Raw genomic sequence first — 25,975 nt, 5'->3', positions numbered from 1 at the left:
GACAGAGACTGTCAGAAAACTGACTGCCTGACTTACAATCTAAATGTAATAACTGCTACCACACTTAAAGCTCCATCCCCTCCACCTTTGCTCACCGCCTGAGCTGCTGGAGCAGCACCGCCACCTCTGAGTTCCAGGACCTCTTGATGTAGTAATGAAGCACTGGGACAGTCTTCAATCAGAAGATGCTCAGAGCCTGATGTAGGCTTTCTGGCTCGGTTTCTTTTTGTCTCTTTTCTTTTCTGGATCTGCATGTCTGAGTCTTCCTCATTATTTGAGATAAACTTTGACATTTTGTGTCAGAAGAAGGTTCAGACAGGCCAAACGTATCTTGATGGGTTCATAAAATCTCTCAAACTGACCTGGGTCCTGTATCCAGGGACTGCTGTTGTCATGATTTGAGGTTTGACATTATCTTAAAGGGACTTCTGCTTCCAACCAACACATTATCGTTGAGATGATGTTGATCCAGAAGTGTCTCTCCAACAGTTACAGGGTTCACACGGCCATGAAAAATCTGGAAAAGTCATTTGATGATGGCCAATTCTAGATGGGGAAAAGCTTCTGTTCAGCAGCTTTAGTAAATTTACAAGTACACTGGTACTTGTTGACATGGATCTTCGTTGATTTTCATATGTAAACGGAATCTAATTTACTGTGTTGAGCCCTGTCGTTGTGTTGGTTTCACCGCCTGGATATACGGTTTCACGTGAAATGAACTGAGGCCTCGTTCAGACTACCGGCCCAGAAGAGATATTTGTTGTATCCAGAGGGATTTGAAACAGTCAAGACAGCCAAAAACTAAATCTGATTTTTGCAAATCTGATCCTAACAACTTTGGGAGGGAGGATGAAGTCGGTTTCAAATCAGATTCCCATCTCAGTCTGGACGCTCTGGACAATCAGGAAAGATTTGGAAGTGTCTTCTGCATGGCCACCTAAAGTTTGCTTGTTGTTTTTAATTCCTATGAATAAATGCAGTTTGAATTTTTATGGTTCTTATCTGTGTGTCAAATACATGAGGTTTGGGGGACTCCTGTGTTGATGTTCAGTCTTGAAATTGTCATAGCCCTTTTTGTAGTAGTATGACATTATATCAAAGGAGGATTACGCAACAGACACAGTTACAGATCGCAGTAGAAGCTTCAGCTTTGACGTACCCTCTGCGCAGTATCCCATACACCCCTGAGTCGGCTGCAGCAGGTAAACGTAGAAATCTCCACAGTTGCGAACCGTAACCGGGATACGGAACAGGCAGCAGTCCTTGGTGCCGCTGGGGAAGAACTGCCACGCGGCGCAGGCCGTCAGCTGCCGGACCTCCAGCGGGCCTGGCAGCGACTCATCCTCACCCAGAGACAGCCACACCGGAGCCTGGGTCCCACAGTGGTTCACCTGCACGTGCGGAAATCACGAACATGGTTGTAGTTACGTTGACGGAGGGTGGAATGAATTCATATTCAGAACACCTGAGGCACGCTTTCGATTCTAAACACGATTCAGAATGGTAGAACAGGTGGTATAAAACAGGCACGTGCACCAAATACATCATCAAATACAGCAGCCTGGGAGCTGTAACATTGCACTGATGTAAAAAGGACACTAAAAACTGTGTATATTTTAATAAATGTACTTTATATCACTTGTCAGAGTTAATCCAAATGCTTGGCCTGGCAAATCAAGCCATTTACAGTCTGATTATATAACACATGTTCACAGCGATCCTCTCTTCCTTCCTCCGCCCACTCCTGTGGATATCCATCACCCAGGGAGAGTAGCGATGGCCTGGGAAGGCAGAGGGAGGCTGACACTTCAGATGGATCCTGCAGGCTCCTCACAGCGGGACGCCCGCAGGAAATGAGACACATTCCAGCTCTTCTTGCAATCTCCTTCATAAAAATGAAGACACACTGATAACTGTGTGTCCACAAGTGCACACTTATTCAGGCTTGTATCAGACACACTGGAGGACCGAGGGCTTTTCTCCACAGGAATGAAGGGACACTGATGTATTGTTCTTTGTTATTAAACATTATTCAAGTTGCACATCGTTGCATCCAGCGCTGACTGGGCACTTTTTAAAAACGGAACATAAAAAGGATTGATGGAGACAAAATGAATCTCCAGGGGTCATGGGAATTTTATAACCTTCAACCGAGTTCATAGTCAGAAAACAGTCCGGACCTACTGGGACTCCACGTTACCGCTAATTTTGTGGCAAGATTTGAAAGGCAAATTTAAACTTCGCTTTAATTTTTTTTTTTTTACAGGCAAAAGTAACACCAGTGATACAGAAGAGGACTTCCATGACTAGCAAACATTCCCCTGTTGTCAAAAAGTAACAATGCAGGGATGCCTAAACGGGGCTCAAGGACCAGATCAGGCCCACCATGAGGTTCTACTCAAACTCCCCGCAACAAACAAACACAAGAATAACAAAAAACAATCGGCCTCGTAACACAAATGTAACATAACTTTCAAAATTACACAGTAAATCACTGTTGGTGCTGGTTTTTGTGATGCAAGAATACTTCTTCATTATGTTGGAACTCCATGGGTTACTGTTTGGTCACGTCATCAGGTAGCAGGGTAACACTTGGTGCAGGAGGCCAGAGAGGCACAAGGGTGCACGGACACGAGGCATTTCAGCAACACAATGCGTCTTAGCTTTGAGCACGCAGCCTGAAATTAGTTTTGGCCCACCGAGGGAAAATGTTTGGGGCCCCCTGCGATATGACATCATATTTTCGTATCAATGAATGTTATTAACATTCGAGCCCTCGACAAATGACTTCACATAACTTTCATTCAACTCATTACCAGCGGGCACAGGACATCCGCTGCACCGACTTCAATACGGATGAATAATTTCACCATGAGGCTCTTATCAGACCAAACGGATCAACATCCCATTATGAAACCAGTCATTTCACAGGAGTTGCGTGACGCTCAAAACAACTGACCGGCACTTTAGACCTTTTCACTACAGTACAAGTTTGGGAATGCCCACGTTCCCCCGCGAGAAGATCCGCTTCCACGTCCGTCAGACTGATATGAAGCTACAGCAAGAATTAGCTTAGCTTGCTGTAAGCTAAAGGTCTAGCGTGGACGGCTAGCCTTGCTCCGGCTAAAGTATGAGAATGACACTCACCACCACCTCAGCTTTGTGAATTTCAACGGCCATTACCACTCTGTTGATCCTTGACGCCGTCACACTGTATCATGTGATGTCAACCAATCAGAGTTGTCACAGGAAGTGTCAGTGTGACTGAGGGGTTCTGGGTAATGGAGTTTTGTTCCCAATGCTACGTTTTCACACGTGTAAATGTGTGTAGTAACACATGAGAACAATAGAAAATCTACATCTTTCGTAGATGCACCATAACCATGAACACAAAAACGTTGTAATCGGTAACTTACACGGTTTCCCAGTAGAGAGGGACTTCTACTTTTGTAAATTTAAATTATCATCACCACATCATCAGATTTTGCTGTAGAAATTCTACAATGCAAGAAGTGTACCTCCACACACTGGGTGGGCATGCTGGCCGGCTTGTCAAAGATCTGAAACTGGTACCAGCCTGGAGTGAGAGAGTGGTCACATATGAAGTCCTGCAGGGCGGACTGCTGCAGCCAGCTGGAGCTGAAGGTGGTGCTGCGGTAGGGGTTCTGGAGGACTGCGTGGCCGCCCGGCGCACACTCTGGAGGGAGAACTGTAAGTACAGCCAAAGAGACAAGAGAAACACTGGATGTACACCAAGACTGTCACTACCGATACATGGAAAGCTTTCTCTACGCCAAATCATGTGCACCTAACTTTCCTGTTTGTCTGTTTTCAAGATAAACTTTGATAGAAAAATGTTCAAAGCTTATTGATGAAAAGATTCCAGTTCCCTGCACAGAGGTCTCTACGCGGAACAGGAAACGCATGAAATTGCGGCTTTGATTGGATATGCAAAACATAAAAATTCTCTTATAAAATATGGTGTATTCTTACAGGTAGGAAAAAAAACAGTAGCATTTAAAATAGCGGCATCGCTGATGACACCAAATATTTACGATAATACTTTCTGTACTTTGCAGTAATGATGGTAAAGAAAATAATCTTTCGCATCTTTTATGCCGGCGAGACTTTTTCATGTACTGGAACCCTCAAGTTAACTCTCGTGCTCAGGCGGGACCTGCTCAGGTTTCTAGACCTTTCTGGCCCTCAAAAAATAAAATAAAATAAAATAATAATGTGTTGCCATTTTTCAGTGGTATTCTAAGTCTTGTTTGTTGCCAACTCTTTTTTTTTCCCTACACCTAAATATCACTTAATTTATTGATTTTTTTATTCAATGAGAAATGAGTAGATTAGCAAATTACCTGAACACGAGCACAAAAAATAAGAGACAAAGAAAGAAATAAAAATGCCAAAAATAAAGGATAATAATAATGATAATAACACAGCACGTGGTTGTTGACTGTTTGAATGCTTGTGAAAGGCATCACACACACACACACACACACACACACACACACCAGGGGGGAATGCAGGTATGTCATCTGCCGTCTTCAGGTTTCATAAAGAGTCAATAAGAGTTTCAAACATTCTTGTGAGGTATCGATTTCCAGAAAACCGGCTCCTCGGTGACCTGACGGGACCTGAGCTGGAGCCAAACACAACTGCATTAATCACGGCGGGTTTCCGAGCAGGATGTGATTGTTGACGTTCATATTTTACGTGGTTTCGCACGAGTCACTTCATCAAGGAGGAAATACCCGGCAATCTTTGCTTTTTCATTTTCATCCCAATTGAAGAAACTTCCGAGATATTCCATCTTATCCCTGCCGGTCTAAGGTCAAATGTGAATTCACGGCGGCGATTTATTCGGGTCAAACCAAAGCAAATCCTCGGGGTATTTCAGGGACAAACAACTGTAAATGAAAGGAAACCCTCTTTAAAAGTTTGCAGAGGGGAAGGAAGTCCTAAAACTGTTAAGGTGGCGAGAAAGAAAAATGGCCGTCAGGTTAAAGGTTAAATGAGAGCTCTTTAACGGTTTGACTGCTGCGTGATAATTAGAACCGTCAATAAAAGAAACAAACCTCTTACATCTGTGACCAAAACCTGGATGATGACAAACAACAAGAAGACATTAACAAGGAAGCTAATCAACAACCTGCGTGCTAATTTAACTTGCTGTAAAACCACCTTGACAATATGACAGTAAAATCCATACCTAAGAAGCAATAATCTATAAAAATAAATTAATTATAGATTATTTGTGTAAAAGGGTAACTAGTTTGTATCATAACAAAGTAAATTGTATTTCAAATGTTAAATTTCCCTCCATGTTGCCTGCAATTAGAACTTCACGGTCAATTTTTGTGGTCATCAAAGCTGGCCGATACCACGTAAAATGCGTGAAAACGCAGGTGAACAACAGCGTCACCTGTTGATGATTTGCAATGTGGTATAAAACAATTGGTGGAAATATAAGATGGTGATATTACAAGGAACAGGTGGGTGGTTTTAACTTTTGGGAGCAATCTGGATCAATTTGTAGATCCTCGATCCTGAAAACTGTTCGGACACTAAATTGACTCATTATTTACTTAGTTACTTTACTGTCAGACCAAGAAATAGCAGGACAAGGGTCAAAACTGGTTCAGCATTTATACGTTGGTCCGAGCTGAAAGACCAAAAGAGGCTGAAAAAGCCAAGCTGAGGAGGCCCCTTTCCTGAAGGACGGCTAAGCTAACGTTCGCTAACGAACAACAGCAGTTACAGGAGTCGCTAACTTCACCGTATAGACATGTTGTTATTGATAGCACTTGACAACATCATGACAAAACAGACCAGAACCGCCTGTGTGATTACCGCTCTTCCAGCTCTCACTACGTGTGGTTACTTGTGTCAACCTGGTAACCAGTAGAATAGGTTAGTGCAGCAGGAGTGAGAGCAACACCTGCTGTACCGGGGGTGGAAATGTTGTCCATTGCACCTTTAGGGTCCAGTTCATGAGCAAATTAAGACTGCCAACATCTTAGCAATTAAAATAGTGACGTCTAATAGTTAATGTCTGATGTGAAGACAGGTGAGGTCAAAAACTGAGTGGCGAGAGGTGAGAAGTTTATGATACGCGTGTGAGGGACCGTAGAACCAGGACCGTAAAAGTATACGGCCACAAAGCAAAGAGACGGAAGCAGCACTAAGCCAGACCTGCTGGCCTTCGCTTCACGTCTGCTGCCGTGACCTCGAGGGGTCAAGTGAAAGGCGATAGCGTCTGCCACGGCGGTGACAGGCCGTCAAGCCGCTGATGGAGATGTCAGGTGATGTCAGAGCTGCGCAGGCATCCCTCAGCCTCAGCACCTGGCCACTTCACTCCTCATCATCACCACCGGGCTGAGCTCGCCATGACAGCGCCACAGACACAAAGAAGCTTGGAGATATGGAAGACAACTATGATGGATAAATCCACTTTTTATTTTCTTTCTTTTTCTGTTTTTTTTTTTTTTTATTTTTTAACAGTAAACCATCAGATTAAATTAGATTTGTCAACATTTATGTGGTCACTTGTTTTTGTTTTTTTTTTCCCCCCAACTGGAGCAAACAAGGTCACCATCATCACCAGAACAGTTTCTGAGGAGTTCAGTATGATTGTTTTTGTTTTTTTCTGTTAGAAAAAGGCGCCCCTGGTTATTTTAGGAGTGCTCCAACTCTTACAACGTACCTGCGTCCGCCTTCATTGCGCTGGGGACTAAAAACACAAAGCCCAGAATCTTGACAACTGTTTCCAGGCTCATCGTCCCGCTGCGACGGATCTCCGGCACCGTTTCACCAGGAATCCTCATTTTTTCCCCCTCGGTCTTCTCCGTCCCGAAGCCAGCGAGGCTGCTTAGTATCCGTAGGTCTTTCAGGACTTGAGAGAAGCTTCTCGAAGGCGCTGTGGTGATGATCCGAGCCGCCGCCGCCGCCGGACTGCAGCTGACCAGAGTGCTGCAGCATCACAAAGTGCGAGGAGGGGCATCAGCGGTGCACCTTCCCATGACCCGAACCTCCAAACCTCTGCCCACATCTGCCCCCGAGCTGCGCCACCCTACCCCCGGACCACCGAGCTGCAGAGCAGTTCACCACCCCGAGTGAAGGTTTGACCCGTGGAAGTATACGGAGCCCTGGAGTGGCCAGGGAGAAGAAAAAATAAATTCTTTTTTTTTTACTAAAAGAGATCATTTGTTCCCTCAAGTTATTTATTTTGAGGCAACAAGATATGAACTCTGACAAAGTGAAACAACAAGTTATATTTATTTTTTTCATCTTGTGGCCATAAAGTGATCAAAAATGATAGCACATGGCCTGAAATTATTTACACTTCAAGAGTGTTATATCTTGTGGCCTCAAGATAACTACATTGAGGGAACAATTCATATCTCAAGGTCACAGATTAAGGCAAAAGGTTGTTTTGTTGGCCTCCGGATTATTTAAATTGAGGGAACAAGATACATATGTGGTGGCCACTAATTAAATTGAGGGAACAAGTTATCTCAAGGCCACAAATTAATTAAACTGGCAGAACGTCATATCTTGTGGCCTCAAGATAACTACATTGAGGGAACAAGTTGTGTTTTATGGCCACTGGATTATTTAAATTGAGGGAACAAGTTATATCTCAAGGCCACAAATTAATTCAAGTGACAGAACTTCATATCTTGTGGCCGCTACTTGTTTGAATTCAGGGAACCAAGTTATTTTGTTGCCACAAATACAGTAAAGTGAGGGAACAAGTTATACATTTTGGGGATATTTTATGTTTTGGGGCCACATTTTTTCCTTACTATGGCCACTTCAGGGCTCCATAAAAAGTGGGAAATATTTATACCTCCTGAAACATATTGTCCAACCTCAAGATAATCACTTCCAACAAACTTTCTTAGGATTTCCATGTTTTTGTTTTTATCCTTTTGTTATTTTTGGAAGGGTCGGGTTTTCTTTTTATCTCTTCGAAATGTGTTTTTTTTTCCTGGAGGAAATAAAAATCTTCTGCGCTTGAGTTTAGTTTAAACTAAAATTAGGCTGGAACGCAATGACCTGTATTAAATATCGCTAATATTACTGGAATTAAAATCTTGTCATTATAGATTAGTGAAGAAATTGTTTCTTAATTAACAAATAAATGAACTCTTTTATTTTTATAGTTACATATCATCGGAGTGTGTATGAATATTAATGTGTGGAGCCAGTAAATATTACATGACGACTCCAACTAGGAGGATTGTTGCTGATCAGTAAATCACCGAATTAATTGAAGTGACAAAAAAGATAATAAACATAAATGTAATTCTACAAAATCAATCATGTTGGACATCCTGCTTCTCAATAGTCCGTTTTTTTTGTTTGTTTTGAAAATGTAAACCTCACAGCGGAGCGGACATTTTCACCAGATTTAATCTTATCGTGAAACAAAATCCCCTCGACTGTCCGAACATCAAGGGTGTTTATTTCGTCCTCAAAGGAAGGAGGGAAAAAAAAAATCATTTGAGAATCAGAACCAAATCCAATCCGTAATCTAATCAGAGTCGGTGTGAACAGGTTCAGCTCCTATTTCTCTGTTTCTAAACAGAGACAAGAAGTGGATTGATGGTGTGACGACAAAGACTCACCAGCGATGTTTCATTAGTCACTGCCCCAAACTACTAAAACAGATGGTCCAGAAGCTGCATTTTTCAAGGAAACTGTCCCTGCCAAAGAGTTGGATTTTGGATAAACCAGATATCACATTTTTTCCCCCCAAACTTTCCATTCTCATGATTTAACAGCAGCCGAGCTCGTCAGGTAGAGTTTCCCTGGCCGCGGCGGACGGCTCTGTCAAAAGGCCTGAAAGCGATCTCCTCAGTCAAGGGCTCGCGGAACTGATGAAATGATGACTCGGCTCTGAGGAATGGTCTGGCGTTTTATTCGCCAACGGGCAAAACAGTACAGCGAGCCACAAGGCTGTTCTGCCACGCTGCCGTCAAAGTATTACAAACGTACGGATTTATGTGAATGAATCCTTTCTTGTGAACGGCACCAGGCGACGAGAAGTGCACTCAGACCACTGCTGACAATGTGTGTCAGGCACAAGCGTCATTTATGAAACTGAAACAAACACTTTAAATAAACGGTAATGTTTCATCCAGCTCAGTTAAACAACATTGTGTGGGTGGAGTAAACCCGAGTATTTCTGCAGATTTTAAGAGAAAATAGGAAGCTGTGCAGGTCGTAGACTCTCCCCGTGCAACACGGAGGTGCCTGACTGTCTTGTTGAGACAGACTGGGCTGTTTGACTCCCAGGTGGCGGAGGAGGAGGGATATAGCCCCCCTATCATAAATCTCCTGGCCCATCAACCTGGTGAGAGCCTGGAATAGCCATCAGGTAAAAACCCTAAACCACTGTTTTTCCTGTTTCCTCGAGCTTTTGTCTGCAACAACCAGCAATTAAATCTCAATTGGCCTCCTGGATGGAAAAATCTATGTCAAGTGAACTTACAAGGTATTGGTGTGCCTCCCATGTTTGGACCCTGAGAGCAGGAAAAGGGTAAACAAATTGGGATAATTACCCCATTTAATGCTTAAATCCACGCACAAGCTCATTTTATGCGATTTTCTCTCATTATAATCAGTTTTACCGGCATGGGAGAAACGGCAGCGCTCGGATGTCCCCCGGGAAATGTAATAATGTAATATCAGCTAAATGATGCAGGGAATGCAAATATTAGACCGCTACCTCTGTCAGGAGGGCTGATTACACGACCTAAAAATGTACAAAGCCAGAACACAAACACAGAAAAAGAAAAGAAAAAACAACTTTGTGAAGTCAGTTGCAGAAATAGAACTTTTTTTTAAAATCTTGAATTGTAACTATTTGGAATGATTCATCCATTCGCTCCTCCACCTGCAGCTGACAGTTAAAATGACAACTATCCTGAAGAGCCGGGATGTAGGGCAGTTTCACCGTCGCCATGCAGAGGTCAGAGGTCACGTGTTAAAAGGGCCACTGTACATCCTGATCCAGATCTGCATTCCCGGATCGTGCCGTGACTGCTCCTCCTCAGTTTTACCTCTGTGTCCTCGCTGCCGTTGTTTCTTTCCCCATGCATGAATGTCAAAAGGATCAGTTGAACTGAATAATTCAGCACAGGCACAGGGGGAGGTCTGCGGTGTGGTTCACAGGCCACACCAGGTGCCTCACTCTCAGTAAAGGGTAAAAGTCTTTTTCTAGCTTTCAAGTAATCTGGGATGATGGGCTGAAAGGAACAGAGACCCGCTGACCGCTAGTTAGCTTGGCACAGTGAAGGGAAATGTTCGCGTACCTCTGTCAAAAGTCATCATCATAGATTGGCGTATGAAATAAAGCCTGCAGCCAAGACAAATGGAAAATTTGCCAGGATTAACGTGAGTCTCCACCATTGTCTTGAATCCACCGGAGTCTTGAACTTGGTTGCCGGTTAGCTCAAGGCCCATCTGCTCTGTGGACCGCTGCTTAGCTTCTGAAGATGCCGAATGATGTAACGGAGTTGGGGCTTTTGAAGGTGGCAGTCACAAAGTTTTGGCTGTTCACAATAATCCTCCCCCACCTATGGCGCATGCGGTGCTTTGTTAAAGACCAGCAAAGGGCCGGTGCCCCTGGAGAGCCAGTTGTTTTCATCCAAAAGCTAAGGACCAGTCCAAGAGGAGGCACTGACCCTGACACTGGCTTGGTAAAATAAATGAATGGATGAATCGCGGTCTTGATTCGTCCTCCCTCTCATCTCTTACAAACTCGGCCGTGATTGGCAGCAGCTGCCGCTCTTGTAGTCGTCAACGACTATTTTCTTCGTCCGCCGCCTTTGGAGGTGCTACATTACATCACCGCAGCCAGACGGGACAGTAGTTCCAGTGGTGGGCACAGCCCTGCTAAGATAACTACAGTCTGCTGGTTTCTTTGGGTTTCAGCTCATTAACGCAGCGCAGAGCATAAAAGGGAACAATAGCACCCCCCCCCCCCAAAAAAAAAAAGTTGTCCTGGTCCTTCAAAAGTGCTTACGGGGTAACGGGCGTCACTGGGCCCCCGCAGAGAGGAAGGGAGCACCTTGTCACCACATAAACAAATGGTGTGAGAGCAAGAGTAGAAATGTTCAAAACTGCACAGACGATCCCGAGTTGTGATCTAGGCGATCACGGTCGAAAATGTTGAAGTAAAAGCGCTCAGATTTGGGATCGGCAGCTTCCAAGGGGGCGCGCGCACAGCCGGCAAACACACATCAGGCTTTTTTATTCAGGTTATTGTCTGAAAAATGAGGACAGACTCAGGACTGCTGAGTGTTGGTGTGACGTGTCACCGCAAGAGGTGTTTAGGTCTAGAGCAGCCCCTGAACAGCTGGGTCATGACAGGAGTTATTCCTGCCTCTACCCCCGACATCCAGCCTCCCATCACATACCCCCACCCGGACTGACCACACCACACCACCCACCAACAATGCAATGTCTGCACGGTCACTCTGGCAGGATTCTGGTATTTTGTTGGTTACAGGATTACAGTTGAACATGGCTAAAAACTGCAGCTGTAGGGAGGTGAGTTGCTGGTGAAAAAATTTGAATCCCCCCCCCCCCCAAAAAAAAGGACAACTGCTTTGTTGAGCGCTAACTTCTTCTTTCAATGTTTACCTTTTTTATCCTACAAAAATGTTTCTCAATCATAAAATAATTCCCCCTAAGCATGGGGGGGGGGGGGGGATTATGAGAAAACATCCAAGACGTAAAACCAAAAAAGCACCAAAAATTGGTCAACAGGTGCATTAAAAACAAAATATTTACCTCATAAAAAAAAGAAAGATGAAAACGCACAATTGAACATCTTTTGATTGACAGCTCACCCCTTCATCTAGCTGGAGGAGGGGTCCATGGATGTCAGCAGCCTCATCCTGTGGCGTTCCCCAGGTCCTGTTTTGGGTCCCTTTTTTTTTTTTATTTATTTACAAGCCTCCTCTAAGCTATTTTCTACTATTGTCAGTCAAACAATATTTAGTTGGATTTATCTGTCAAACCTGAGAAAACCAACCACTTCCTTCAGTCTTCCTCTGATAAAACTGAGGTTCTCATCTCCGTCTGTGGGTGCTGTGATTTATTGTGGTATTTTTATGTTTTTTGTACCTACCAAGCATCGCTCAGCTCTGCAAAAGTGCTGAAAACACAAACTTTGCCTCTCCTGTGTCTGTGACGATGTTCAAACAACATTCGAGGTTCCGTGTGTTCCGTTAGGACTGCTCCGCCTTCCAACTGCAACTCAAACAGGCTCCATCGTGTCGTCGGAGTGACGTCGAGGCGTCTCCGCTGTAGCATCGCGGGCTGTCACACTGGACAAACGTTCCCATCATTGTTTCAGCTGAGCTGCTTCTGGCTGCACGGTGGCTGTAAATGTCAGCGGATACAAAGGTGGGACTCTGTCAGACACAGAGCTGAAAGGTCAGAGGTCAAAATGAACCTCTGAAAGTGGAGGCTGCTGGATTTACAGGGGCAGCAGGTCAATTTGCTCTCAGCTCAAGTTTCCTTTTTGCCTTTTGTTGTCTGCAGTAAACACAGAGACAACAGCTGTCTGGATCGACCCCTGCGTGCAGCCTGGCTGTACTGCTGACTACCTCTCTGACCACGCTGGCCGATTTCCTTCAATTATTTGACATCTCGTGATGCATTTGGGCCTTGACAGTGATTGGCTAGAGCGTAAGCTCATGCGGGAGCTTCATGCTGGATCAGACCAGTCTGTGTACTGTTCAGCTCGCACAGGTTATCACCAGGGGAGATGCGCGTGCATCATCTCCACACTTCATCTCACTACATTCCAGTTAATTATTTTAAAGTCATGTGACCAAACCTCAACCTTGCTTGCTCCCTCTTGGCTGCATCTACTTATTTTTTTTCAGCCGTATTTGCTGTCTATGTCTGAGCTTTGCGACCGCTTCTTAAATTGCTGAGAGAAACAAACTGCCTGCTCTCGCGGTAGTTCTGCCACGCTGCCATCTGCTGCCATCTGCTGGACACTGTTGGAAATTACAACATGGTGTTTTGTGAATTGAGTAGCATTTCATGTAATTACTTAGAAATAACTCTTTTTTTTAATGTGAAGGAGTTCTACTCTTACACACATGATGTCACTGGAGAGCACCAACATGTGGGTTTGTGTTCTTTGCACAGAAATCTAGAGAAACCTATGTCTTGTTTCAATGAAAAAGGAACCAGCCGTGGTTCCACTACAGAAGTTGTGCGAGTTTGAAGCAGCCAGACGCTGTGGATGGATTCCAAATAAAGGCTGTAAGGAGCGTAGGGGACAGAGCCGCTCTGTAAAAACACTGCTTTTCTACAGGGAAACAAAGCAAAGAGGAGGGACTGAAGAAAATGCTCCCACTGACACGTTGCTGGTGCGCGTGGTGACACAGGAAGAAACCCGCCCGCAGAGACCGATGGTTCTGGTGTGAACAGAGTGCAGCAGGACAAGTGGACGGAGCGGTCCTGGCCCTCAGACCTGACACGAGCGCAAAACTGGTCTGCTGAGTGAGCCTGACGTCAGAGCCGCTCGAGGCCCTCAATGGACAGCCCGTTCACACGGAAGAGCAAGTCAGACGGAGTTCAAGGACACGAGCGCCACCTCACATTCGTGGTAGTCCCGGAGGGTGGTGAGTCAGGAAAGGCCCGGCCTGGCGGAGAGAGAGTAGGACTCCAATAACGACACCGTACAGAGACACAGCTAAAAGAGGACGCTCAGCCTGGAGAGTTCAGATCAGAGCTGACAGAAAAAGACACACAGCCACAAAATTCCACCTGGATGGAGCAAACTACGTGGAGGAGTCGTAAAAATAGCGTGCTGAAGACAAAGCAGACACTAAAACAAGTCACAGAGGAAGAAGATCCAGAGGAAGATTTGTCGATTAGTTTATGATTTATGGGGGGGGGGGGGGGGCAACAGGTTGTACATGTTGGATAAAACTTTAGAGGTTAAAGTGGAGGGTTGCAGTTCAGGGTTTGAAGTAATTCAGTTTTTAAGGTGCGTGGAGGAGATGCAGCGACAGAAGCAATTCACGTGGCAACCGATAGGCGGCGTCAACGCAACACCAAGCTTCAGGGATTCACATTTTTAAATTAGATTAATTAAGCCATCGACCAAAACAATCTGTACAAAAGTCCATGATGTTACCATGCTGGGGGGGAAAAAAATTACATGGCACTTCATACTTTGAAGCTAACGCTAAAACGTCAGGACCATCTCTTCGCTGATTGGCTGCCTGCTTGTATCCACATTGACCTCATTTGTCCAAAACGAGGCGTGAGCTGTGCTGTGATTGGCCGGATACCTCAAGGTAACTTTTAATCAGCCAAACGCACCATCCAGCCTCTGACTGGTTTGGAGGATTCGGTGCTGCTCAGCCGTCATCAGTTTTTGAGGAACTTTTGAAGCGTTCTGACACCAGGAGGCAGGGTAGCTTGACGGCACAGCAGAAGCGCGGTTCGCCCCTCTATCCTGCTGTTTTAGGCGAACTTGGTTTTTTTTTTTGTTAAATTACGGTGGTAATAATTTAGCCCAAGTGAACTTCCCTGCATGCTGGGGCTGAGTCTTCCCGCCGCCGCCTCTGACGTGGTTGAGCGGGAGTGTTTGCGAATCCGAACCGACGTGCGCTCCCACTCTTTGCGGGTACCTTAAGACCGCAAGCTGCGTTTGTGCTCAGAGGGCGCGTCGTTGGCTCTGTTGCTAAGCTCCTGTTTATGTTGAGCGTCCTGCTCAGCTCAGTCCTCCCAAGGTAAATCTTTTCGTTAAGACTGGGAGTGCTGGTTACCAAGCAGCACTTTTACTGTGTCTGCAGCCAACCCTTGTGCCACCCAGTGGGCGACTCTCTCCAGGGGGTCCTCGCGTCCCTGGCGTGAGAACAAACGCGTCTGCGGAGCTGAGCATGCGAGGCCGGGAGGGATGAAGGTGAGCGCAGGATTTATAGGATGGCTCCAGATGGTTTGTTGCACCCGCTGTCCTCCATCAGCTTTGAAGATAAGATCCAGTTCTCTGCAAACGAGGAACTCTCCACTGAGAGAGGCAAGAGGTTCCTGCTTCCACGGTTGGCGTGCCAGTGTGACGTGTGGAGCATCAAACCACCAGATTTCTCTCTTCGACTGTACAAGTCTACTTCAGTTCCTCGGGGGGGAAACAAAAAGCTCCGTCCAAATCCACCTCTGCCACGACTCCGTGAAAAGAAGCAGGGAACTGGAATATTTCTCCCGACTGTTTGGAGTGATGGGAGGAAAGAACCTCCGAGGTTCATCGCGTCTCGCCGGGCTCCAGATGCTCTGGAGACTGAACTGATGTTTGTCAAGACGGGGAAACTCCCAGCTGAGCCTTACAGGAACCCCAAACCCCATGACTTCAGGCCGGTGAGCGTCTGCAAACGCAAGTAGAATTGAAAAAATAGTGGCACCGCTACAGTCAGATTGTAGTATTATTTTTGAATCACAAGATGGCGCTGACGGCACGCTGAAAGAAATTGAACAGTGAACTTGTCTTAACCCCTCTCAGCTTGATGAAGACCTCCCAGACATGGACACCTGGTTCCAGAGGGACCCTGCCAACCTGGGTTTAAAATCGAAGCACTTGGATATCAGTGAGTGGACCGGCTCTGATGGGTTTGGACTGATGCTTCTTCTTTTGCTTCCAACGATGTGATTCACTGAGACAAATTTAGTCACAAGAGGAGGAATACTTTGGGTTTTTTTGGTTTTTTCAAAAAAAGCCTGTTTTTTATTTTGTGTGTTCATGTTGGATCATGACTGGAGACAGAATCTGCACCCACAAATGAACGCATGGGTTTCTTTTTCCAGTGGGGACCACCAGACCTGACTCAGACCTGTGTGTGAGGGCCAGCGGGGCAAAGATGGACACCCATAAACTTGCAGAGCCCAGATGGGATGCCAGGCTCATCCTCCCTCGGCAGCCCTGGCCTCCAAAGTCAGCCTCCTACACGGTCAGTAGATCCTCTCCTCTCCGGGGGGAGCAGGCAACTTTTAATGATGCCAAAACAAACGTGCGTCATCGTCCATGTCGTGTGCTGTTAAAATATCCAGGCCAGCATCGACTTTCCTCCCCAGTGGAGTCACGTGCTGGCGTATTAAGACCGCGCTGGACGACGGACTGAGAGGAGTTAGTTTGATAGGCATAAGAGGACGTAAAAGAATATTTAACAAGTGATGTGGGGCTGAACGCTGCTGCCCTTCAGTAACGTCAGGACCCGGACGCCGGCTGGAATGTAAAGGTAGAAGGTCACAGTGTGGCGGAGAGCTCTGACCGCAGCGGACGCTGATGTTTTGTTGGGACGAAGCCGCATTATTAAACCATCAAAAATGATCTTTTTGTTGTTGGTTTTAGGTCCCAGTGATGGATTTAAATATCAACCTGATTTCCTTTTTTTCCAACTTTGATAAAACACCTGTGCCAACATAGTCAGACGCCCGTCTGCAGTTTTGTTTTTTGTTTTAAATCTTCTGTCTTATTTATTCACGGGATTTCCTCAGTTAATTGTTTTTACTCGTTTTATTGGTTGGATTTTTATTGCAAAATGATTCCTCTACTTTGATGTTTATCATAATCTCATCTCGCGTCTCTTTGGTTCTCCATTATCATACACATTCTTTTATTTTTGTCTCTCAAAAACATATTTCAATAAAGTTTTTTTTTTTTTTAAATTGTCATCATCATTACCTGTACTAACGTCGTCTGTTTCACAGAGACACCGGCGGAGGAGAGGAGCGTACAGCGCGTTCTTGGACCGTGTGGAAGAAAAACTCACGAGAACCTGGAAAAAGCCGTCATGAGGAGCTCCTCTTTTGAGTTCCCCGCGTTTATCGGCGTTCATCTCCAAGTGGAAGACGATACGAACAGGCGATCACGATGTAAAATTAAAATTAAACACGATGCAGACATGGCAGCTCCTTTGTGTGATTTTTTTACGACAGTTTATCTCTGCTGTGTTTGCTCCTTTACTCGCCTGCGTTCTGTATTTGCTTCAGTGTCAAACAGTTATGCTTCGTTGAGTGACAGCTGAAAGCGCAGAATAATTACGGGTTATTTTAGCCTGGACTTCGAAGGCAGAAGACATGCAGGGGCTGATGTCAGGAAGGTCACAACACGGCCTCGTGAAGCCCACCAGCAGCTGCTGCTTCGGAACCCCAAACATTGGAAACGCGCGAAGCCTGCACATGTTGGAAGCATATCTGGAATAGCTGCCTTTAATGAACCATCTGCGGCTCCGCACATGAGTCGCACACTAAATATAAAACCAAAAGAATATCATTCGCCGCGTGAAACTGCGTGATGCAAACACTGCCATGCGTTCCACTTCTTTGAATCCCCTGGTATCCTTTTTTTTTTTTTTTTTTGAATCTATAATCATGAAAAAGTCTAAAGATAATAAAGATATTTGGTCATTATTTTTTTTTTCAAGTGTCAAATACCCAGAGGGCACCAAAAGTCCTCAAACGTGGAAAACAAAAGAAAAGAAAGCAAAACAAAACAGGAAGCTCGTCTCTGATCGCCGTCCAAGTTGATAACGCAGTCCACGTTTTACAGTTCGCAGGAAGCTGGGATGACGAAGCATGACGGAGCCCCCACAAAAAACAAGAACAGCTAAGTAGAGTGTGACTCACCCACAAAAAGTTCAAGATGTGCACAACCTCAGTCACGCAGTTCAATAAACTCAGCGTTCCAGTTCATGGAAAACAACAAAACCCCAGCAAAAATATATCAGCTTCTCAGGTGTGCTCGTGACCTGACTTGTTGGGGCTGACACACATTTTGTTTTCTGTTTCCTATAATTAAAAATAACTGAATGAATTAATAGAAACAAGCAATCTGTGTGGAAATGACAGGAGTGAAACAAACAAAGGCAGGTTACATAAACCCGGGCCAGCCAGTGTTTGTGGTGCTTGATGGACGATGGTCCTGCGGGGAGGCTTTTCCTGCCCCCCCCCGACCAATCATTTCAAACACAAACACGCAGGCCAACGGGGCGGTGCTACACACACACACACACACACACACACACACACACGCATATCGAGAAAGGGAAACCAAGCCGACTGCCGAGCTGAAGCCACGGTAGGTAGGTTTAAATTTCACCGTGTGTTTTACTGGCTGCTAACGTTAGCTGCTAGCTTAGCCCCTGAAAGGTGTCACTACGGCGCACAGTTACGCCTCTTCTTCTTTTTTGTTAACGTGGTTATCAGATTGGTATTTAATCCACAATAGAATAAAAACACGCGGACGTCGAGAACAAACACGCGTGGCCTCAGACTTGTCATTTGTAGTTTTATTGTTCGTTGAAACTCGCCGTGGACGCCATCAAAATGCCTGCGACGTCGGGTTTTGAATCCTTAAGTGCGACTTTCTACCGACGGAGAGAGGTTTTCAGGGAGCTGAGTCGGTTTGTCGGGGCTCCGTCGGCTCTCTTTAATCGGGATGTTAACTTTAAACACACGAGTTGCGGCCAAACTGCGGTGAAGTATTAACGTGGAAAAAAAGTGGAACCCACACAGGAGCAACAGGTGATCCTCGTTCCCGGGCACACTAGTGATTGACAGTTCTGTTAGCCAATCAGATGACGGAGGCAAAAGGTGGCGAGCCAATCGCGTGCGGCCGCAGTGTGCATGTGGGCGTGGATCCAAGGCGGCTCCCGCAAAGCAGCGTCATCAGCGGTAGATCCACACGGGACGCCGAGGGCAGGCACATATCGTGTGACGGTCGGTGGAGAGGAGCCTTTTTCTGACCTTGTTTTTGTTTTTATCTGAAAATAGGAGGTGGGAATGTACACCCGGACTTGAACATTAAAGGGCGCAGTCGCCGGAGGTACCGCGTCGGTGGTCTGGAACGCGTCTCACGCTCGTCCTCCACAGATGGCAAAGCCTGGTAGGTGACCAGCCGAGCCGTGGGTGTTTGTTCACCTGCCATGTCAGTACGGTGGTGGATTCAAGGTGCCAGCCCTCTGCAGCGAGTACTGCATTGTAGAAGGATTCGGTGGTTTACTACAGTATCAGTGTGACATATCAACTGATGCAAGATCGTGCGCGTTCACGTGGCTCAACACGGTGGAGAACAGGTTATTTTCTACACTATTTAGCAAACATACGGAGCCTGTAAAATCCACATTCCACCAACGTGTAGTGACCTGTGATAAGAAATAGATGAGGTTCTGTTTTAGCCTCGTTCCAGCCCGGGGGGGTGGGGTGGGGGAGCATTTCCGTGACGGTGTGTTCCTACTGGTAAAGGCTTCTCCATACCTGTGATAAAATATTTGAGTTGAGCTAATCAAAGTCTCCCGGTCACACCAGCAGCTGCCCCGGGATGCACCGTCACATTCCTCCTCTCTGCTCGGGAATGACAGATTTGTGTACAAGCTTCTCTCTACATTGGGAAAGAACGTGGAGGGGCTGGTAAGTCCGTTGCTGCTGGTGTTCCTGGAACATGGCTAATAATTAACCCCAGTGTTGCTTGATTAGCTTCCATTAATGCTGATGCGGCAGCGACACCCATCTCGTCAGATGAGTTGTGAGTCCATCAGGTCCTCTGGGAGTTGCGCCTTCACTCGCCGCGTTTATCAGTGTCCCTAAACGTCATATCTGCTACGCGTTCAGCTTGCTCCAGTCACCCCAGGACACTTTTGTCAGACACCAGTCTGACCTGCTACTGGTAAAAATCCAGCCAAGGATTATGTGTGTTTTGTACGTGCAGTATATGTTTATACTTTCATAGCAAAAAAAAAAAAATGGCTGTTTACGCGTGCTGACCTTCCTGTGACATACTGAACGATCCCACAATTCATTGCGTTTCTTCAGCGCAGTCTGAGGCGGAAGGAACTTCTGTTTTGAGGCTGTAAAATTTCGGGATGCGTGTTTTGTTTTTTTTGGTGGATATCTGATATGCAGATGTCTCACAACTGATTTGTTCACTGATGTCAAGCTGTGTAAAGTGTTTTTCTGTTCTTTCATTGCATTCACATTTTTTACTTTTTATGAAAAACGCATTTGAAGAAGAAAAATTCCATTTTTCTTCGTTTACAAAATTTGGAAAAGCCCATAAATCATAAATTGTTGGCTGATGTCGGTATTTGCCATCAAAATATAACCAGTGACTCGCCTGGGGAATAAATGCAGAGGCGCCGATTTTAATTGCGCATCCCTTGTCCAGTTGTTTCCAGTAATCCCAACTGAAGCCGAGACAAAGACGAACCGGTGGGGTTTTTGGTTTTTGGGGACTGCAGGTGGAAGCTCGCTTGGTTCGTCTGGTGCTGTGAGTTTTGTCGAGTTTGTAGTTTGCAGCCCAGAAAATGTTAGCAACAAAAGAAACAACAACAACAAAAAAAGCTGAGCTGAACTGAGTGCAGCTTCCATTGGGTGATGATTCCTGGTAGGTTAGTCACTCACTGCCTCGTCACCCGCTGGTCACAGTCATTTGATCCGCTGTTAAAATTGAAGGCAGATTAGAGCAGTTTTACAGCCTTTCTAAGCCCGTGTTTCCCCCTCAATAACATGTGCAATATGCTTTCAGGTTATTGCTGCTGTCATTTTGGATTATAAGTGACACTGAGGATTATCGCTGCGCAGTTGGATCAAATCTCCCAAATCACCAGTCCTTCCTCATGAGGAAAGATGGGGAATGGATTGTCGGAACAACCTAGCTTCCTCTCAAGCATCCCGCTCTTCCAGTCTTTTCACATCGCCATCCTCGGCCTGGACTCGGCAGGGAAGACCACCGTCTTGTACAGGCTCCAGTTCAATGAGTTCGTCAACACGGTGCCCACCAAAGGTTTTAATGCAGAGAAGGTCAAAGTGTCTCTGGGGGGCCACAGGACTGTAACGTTCCACTTTTGGGACGTGGGTGGCCAGGAGAAGCTCCGCCCCCTTTGGAAGTCTTACACGCGCTGCACCGATGGCATAATCTTTGTGGTGGACTCTGTGGATGCAGAGCGCATGGAGGAGGCCAAGACTGAGCTCCATAAAATTGCCAAGATCTCAGAAAACCAGGGGGTGCCCCTGCTGGTGGTGGCCAACAAGCAGGACTTGAGGCATTCTCTGGGCCTGGCGGAGATAGAGAAACTGCTGGCGCTGAAGGAGCTGAGCCCCGCAACCCCCTGGCACCTGCAGCCGGCCTGCGCCATCATAGGTGACGGGCTCAGGGAGGGCCTGGACAGACTCCACGACTTGATCCTGAAACACAGAAAGGTCCTGCGGCAGCAGAGGAAGAAGAGATAAACTTTCAAAAAGACTCGTCTGCAGTTTTATGAAGAGTGAAGGAAACTAGAGTTTGCTCTCCTGGGTGGACACAAGCGCCCGCGTCGGAGTCCAGATCCAGCGCTGAGTTTTATCAGTCCAAACCCAAGTTTTCAGATTCCCTGTCTGAGTGTTGTGACGATGCTGTTGATGAGGAAGTGACACTTAAAGGAATACAGTATGAAGAAGAGAGTTTCTGACATGTGTGGTGGAGCTGAAGAGTTTCTATGGTTCAAGTGCGCTGAGGGTTCGGGGGTCCGGAGGGGTGACGGGAGATGTTTTTAGGGTGCTGTATGATTCATTAATGGTTCCAAACAATATCACCAAAAATAATTTAAGACCTGAGCTAGTTGAGTTTGGTAAAGGAATGAGCGTCAGAGGGGCGGTGATGTCGACACCAGTTTTACTTTACCGTTTTGTATGTTTTACACTAGACTTTCTCTGTGAAAGTAAAGTACTGTTGTGCATCATTGCATCATTATTATTCTTATCGGTTTGGTTGCTGTCTTATTCACCCTAGTTTCTTTTTCCAAGAGCACTTTAGATGATCACTTCTCGTCGAGTTTACAGGTTTTAAATAGATCCTGTCGTGTGTGTGTGTGTGTGTGTGTGATTCTCCAGAAATGTTCAGACAACTGTACAGTAGCTGGTCCTTGGAGGCCACATTGTCATTAGAGTTTATGCATTAAGTTTCGCTAAATAAAAAGTATTTAGAGCACTGCTGACAGTGGTGTTGAGGCTGTTATTCAAATGATGCAGTATTTTGGGCGTTAATAACGTGATAGCAACAGCAAACAAACGTCCCTGGAAGCTTGGCCGTCTGGCTGCTTCGGTGCAAATGCGCCGCGGCGTGCAGAGACCTGCCTTCCCTTGGGGCTTTAAAATGTAGTCGGGGCGGTCTGTAGGCCGGTACGACAGGCTGGGGCGGGTCGCAGCGAGGGCCGGGTCTCTGTTCACGGTATTTTTAAACTGTTGGAGGGATGTGGAGCACAGTTTATTAATGCCGTTTGTTCAATTAATACCAGTGAGCCCAGCAGGCCGGAGCAGCAGCTGGTTCTCTCTGAAATAACTGTGTGATGCTGATTGGTAGTTTGCACTGGCTGATCCACAAATATCTGTTCCAGTTTAATGTGATAATTATGACCTTGATACGGGGCGATCATGCTGCCTCTCGGGAACGGGTGGCCCGCATTTGGAAATAGAAACCCCATTAGCACCAGAGTTCACGTATCTGTAAAAAATGTAACTGCAATTTGCTGATTTCCTCTGACAAAATACAATTTTCACAAAGTCACGAATGTGGTTTGTTCTTATCTGTGTCTTTACACAGCAGCAACAAAATCCAGCACCATGAAAAATAAAATCTGGAGGTGTTTGATGAATCCACGTTTCTCATTGTAAAACCGCGATCTGTCCAGACCCATCAGGCAATGGTTCCCACAGACGCCTTGGGCAGTGACGTGCTGGGTGACGCCTCACTTCCTGTTGCCGTATAATACTCAGGAAGTCGGTACATCTCCTATTGAAACCTTCCTGATCTCCCTTGTTTGCGCAAGTGAACTGAAAAATTTTGCTGCAGGTTTCAAATGGTCAAGAACTTCGTCTCAGCCCAGGATAGTGAGCGTTGCTAAAGTGGAAAAAGAAATCCTTCCGACAGGGACAGCACAAAAATCACAAGGACACACAAAACATTCAACATACAAACAAGGAGTGTGGACAACGTCAAGTCAGTTTTATTTGTACGGCGCCAAACCCCAACCAAAGTTCTGTCCTGACTCTTTCCAAGTAGAGCAGGTCCAGCACCTCATGCCTTCAATGAACCTCCACCCAACAATTCTCCATCAGCAAGCACATCCTGCAGCAGCAGCCACCAGAACCTTCCTTTACCAGGCAGGAAGGTGGGGCAGATCCAGGATCAGTGGGGGTGGGGAGCAGGAGAGCAGGACAGAGACAAAGACAGATAATGGAGGAAGACAGAGAGACAGAAGGAAAGAGAGGGACAGAGATAAAGAGAGAATGATGGACAGATGGGGACGTGAACAAGTGATGCTAAGGGTGGCAGCTTGAGCCTCTTTGGGTCTGCAGCCTCCTCCAGTGTGCCAGCATTATCAAGCTAACAGGCTAGGCGCTAGCTAACAGGCTATTGCTATCAGTCACATGTCTACTGGTAGTTGTTGGAAAATGCAGAAGAGCCTTTTAGCACAGGCTAGTTAGCGCTGGCCCTAGAGCGTTGTTGGGGCGTATTCAATACATGAATTTATGCACTCTGGGTGTCCGTGCTGTTGCCTGAGTAGAAATGAGGCATTGCGTACGATGGTGTCACAACGGAATGACAAGCAGAAACACGCAAGAATGATGGGATGTTGCCTCACACCCTGAATGACAGGTCACACGGAACACGCCACTGTTCGACTCGGAGATGGATCTCCTAACCTGCTGTTTCTTGCAAGCACCTGTAATTATGTCCTCATCACCGCCAGACAACTTCATCGATCACTCGGGACACTAATTATGGTGCAAAGCCAGACGCAGCCCCATAGAGCAGAAACATTTCAACAGAATCAAACTCTGAGTGGCTTTATTTTATTATTTGCATTGCAATTTTGTACCGTATAAAATTGTAGCTTTTTTTTTTTTTTTACTTTTTTAAAAGGACTCAGTCAAACAGCCAAAGGCAGAGTTGAACAGGAATAGTAGGAAGGAAACGAGGGCGCAGGAGACCAGGCTGGATCGTCAGATTTTTGCGTGGCCACTAAACTCCCAGCGCGCGCCCCATTTCAGTCAGATGTTGATGGATGGCGTCTTTGTGTCGATGTGTTAAATAATCCTGCGGCTCTTCCCAACTTGTTTACCAAGAAAGGAAACCGAGAGGGCAAAGGCACGCTCACACTTTTCCTGACTCTGTTTCCTGTACTTGTCAAGCCTCTGCAGCCTTGTGTGTGTGTGTGTGTGTGTGTGTGCGTGTGTGTGTGTTCTCTCCCCCTTTGTATGTACTTCAGGTCATTTCCTTTGATGTGCTGAAGTACTCACCAGGGGATTACTGCTAGTTACTGACTACTTCATTAATCCAATGTCCTTCCCCTCGTCTTGCTTTTGCCAAGTAGATTCAACGTGTTTCACTCCATTCAGACGCTGGAATGACAACTGCTGCGTCCGTGTTCACGCGGCAACAGTTGTCATCATTCCACCGCGGTAAAAAAATGCCATGTGTGAGCAAAGTCACTCCTTCATGGGTGGAGGGCTTCGCCTCAGGGTGGCGTCATTCATTCCTCCAAAACCCGCCCACGTGAGAGGGGGTCATTTTATGACATATTTGAAGGGGCACGGTTAAAATGTGTAAAAACATCTGGCAGATACATTCGTAGCTTTACATGCAGCTATTTTATCAATTTTGCCATGTGTTTTTGTACAAAAATAATCACCCTAACCACTGACCCGCCTGTTCGCCCTCACAAAAATAGACAAATGAGACATTCAGTAATAATCTTCACCCTGCAGAATTTAGAAACATCCCTGTATTCAGCTCTGATCTGGTGGGGTACTACGAGTCTCAGAAATATCTCAAGTGTTTTATAGTTTTTGTCCTTGCAAATCACCGTCAAATATTGGCTGTTGGTACTACGAAGTGCTGCTGTTGAACCTTTTCTCTGCTGAAGGAAGTATTTGCCCTTGTGAGCGTCCTGAAGCCTGTGGTTGTTTCAGTTGGCTGACATCTCAATACAAACAAACTGCTTCAGGGTGCGAAAGGAAGCGAACCGAGACCACCCTTTCTGCTGATGGAGACAGACTGCTGCCGTCACCTGTGTCCAAACAAACTGCTCTCTGCTGTGGCGACACACACTCACACACTCGGCTCCAGAGGAACCAGGTGTGAAACCCTGAAGTGTTTGGAGGTTACGAAAACTCGGATGTCTTTACTGATTCATAGGTTCATTTCCTGTGTGTCTCTCCGCCACACTCGTAGGTCTCAGTCTTTAGCGAGTAAAAATCCTCCTGGAGAACAGAGGCTCTTGTCCGGAGGGGGGGCCATCCATTAATCCATCAGCCTGAGTCGGTGTGCTCTACACGGACATATTGTCCCCAACACTGAATAAAAGCCCAGTGCAGCATCTTCAAGAGCGTGTTTGGAGCAGCTCATCCGTGCACGAATTCCCACCCATTACTGCTTTTATAGATGGCGGCAGCACTCGCTGAGTGACGCCTCGGGCACCATTGAGTTTGGCACTTGTTTTCTAGGCTGAGAGTCATGCAACTGGATTCTGTACAAAATGTTCTTGTGTGTTTGTATAGCTAGAACACGTGGAACAGACTGATATTTTCTCCTGCAAATTTGAAGGAGGTGTTTTGTTTTTTCATTTATCTGCACTGCAAATGACCCCGTCAGATTATTCCTCAGCGGAGACACGCCCTCCAAGAGACACGAGTCCCTGAGGAGTCTCCTGAAGAACCTAAACATGCAATAATATTACATAACACAATATATATGTACGCATATAGAAATATATACGTATATAGACTCGTGTCTATATTACGATGTGAAATTTGTATGAATCACAGCCACACCTAGTATAGAGAGACATACAGGGCTTCTTCCTTATCAGTTTTTTTAGGACTTTCTTTCCATAAAAAAACCCCCAAAAACAACAATTTAATGACTCAAGATAATTGATGACGCATTAAGCAACAG

At 45.9% G+C, this 25,975-nt stretch overlaps 3 protein-coding genes across 12 annotated transcripts in view; 2 read left to right on the top strand and 1 right to left on the bottom strand.

Moving 5' to 3' along the window:
• The window catches only part of vwde (von Willebrand factor D and EGF domains), a 33,135-nt gene extending 26,062 nt beyond the window's left edge, over window positions 1-7,073 (bottom strand). For 3 of the 4 annotated variants that reach the window (XM_086217744.1, XM_086217746.1, XM_086217745.1), the window contains exons 1-3: window positions 6,713-7,073; window positions 3,519-3,709; window positions 1,160-1,391 (exon numbers count right to left, since the gene is read on the bottom strand). In XM_086217744.1, the coding sequence (XP_086073870.1) occupies window positions 1,160-1,391; window positions 3,519-3,709; window positions 6,713-6,833 (544 nt within the window). In that variant the 5' untranslated portion in view covers window positions 6,834-7,073. Of the gene's footprint in view, window positions 1-1,159; window positions 1,392-3,518; window positions 3,710-4,520; window positions 4,623-6,712 lie in introns of those variants that run through there. The other variant, XM_086217747.1, reaches the window with a different exon arrangement.
• A 6,986-nt stretch (window positions 7,074-14,059) lies between these two features.
• Window positions 14,060-16,967, top strand: c11h7orf78 (chromosome 11 C7orf78 homolog). The gene is made up of 4 exons (XM_086217072.1): window positions 14,060-15,405; window positions 15,548-15,632; window positions 15,850-15,992; window positions 16,753-16,967. Exons 1-4 carry the CDS (start codon window positions 14,977-14,979, stop codon window positions 16,837-16,839), a joined length of 744 nt encoding a protein of 247 aa, XP_086073198.1. The 5' UTR covers window positions 14,060-14,976; the 3' UTR covers window positions 16,840-16,967.
• A 1,017-nt stretch (window positions 16,968-17,984) lies between these two features.
• On the top strand, window positions 17,985-22,006 carry arl4aa (ADP-ribosylation factor-like 4aa). 7 transcript variants are annotated; one of them, XM_086217740.1, is made up of 4 exons: window positions 17,991-18,121; window positions 18,817-18,928; window positions 19,351-19,452; window positions 20,567-22,006. In XM_086217740.1, exon 4 carries the CDS (start codon window positions 20,668-20,670, stop codon window positions 21,268-21,270), a length of 603 nt encoding a protein of 200 aa, XP_086073866.1. In that variant the 5' UTR covers window positions 17,991-18,121; window positions 18,817-18,928; window positions 19,351-19,452; window positions 20,567-20,667; the 3' UTR covers window positions 21,271-22,006. The 7 variants fall into 7 exon arrangements, with proteins under 7 accessions (XP_086073868.1, XP_086073866.1, XP_086073863.1 ...); XM_086217741.1 differs by having other exon boundaries at window positions 18,030-18,125; XM_086217737.1 differs by lacking the exon at window positions 19,351-19,452.
• Window positions 22,007-25,975: the final 3,969 nt, after the last annotated feature.

This window comes from Aulostomus chinensis, chromosome 11, assembly GCF_037954235.1.
Source record: "Aulostomus chinensis isolate RoL2024-O1b breed Wild chromosome 11, RoL_Achi_v1.0, whole genome shotgun sequence".
Classification (NCBI taxonomy): Eukaryota; Metazoa; Chordata; class Actinopteri; order Syngnathiformes; family Aulostomidae; genus Aulostomus; species Aulostomus chinensis.
The sequence above is the reverse complement of the archived record's forward strand: the minus strand, read 5'-3'. Positions and strand labels throughout refer to the sequence as shown.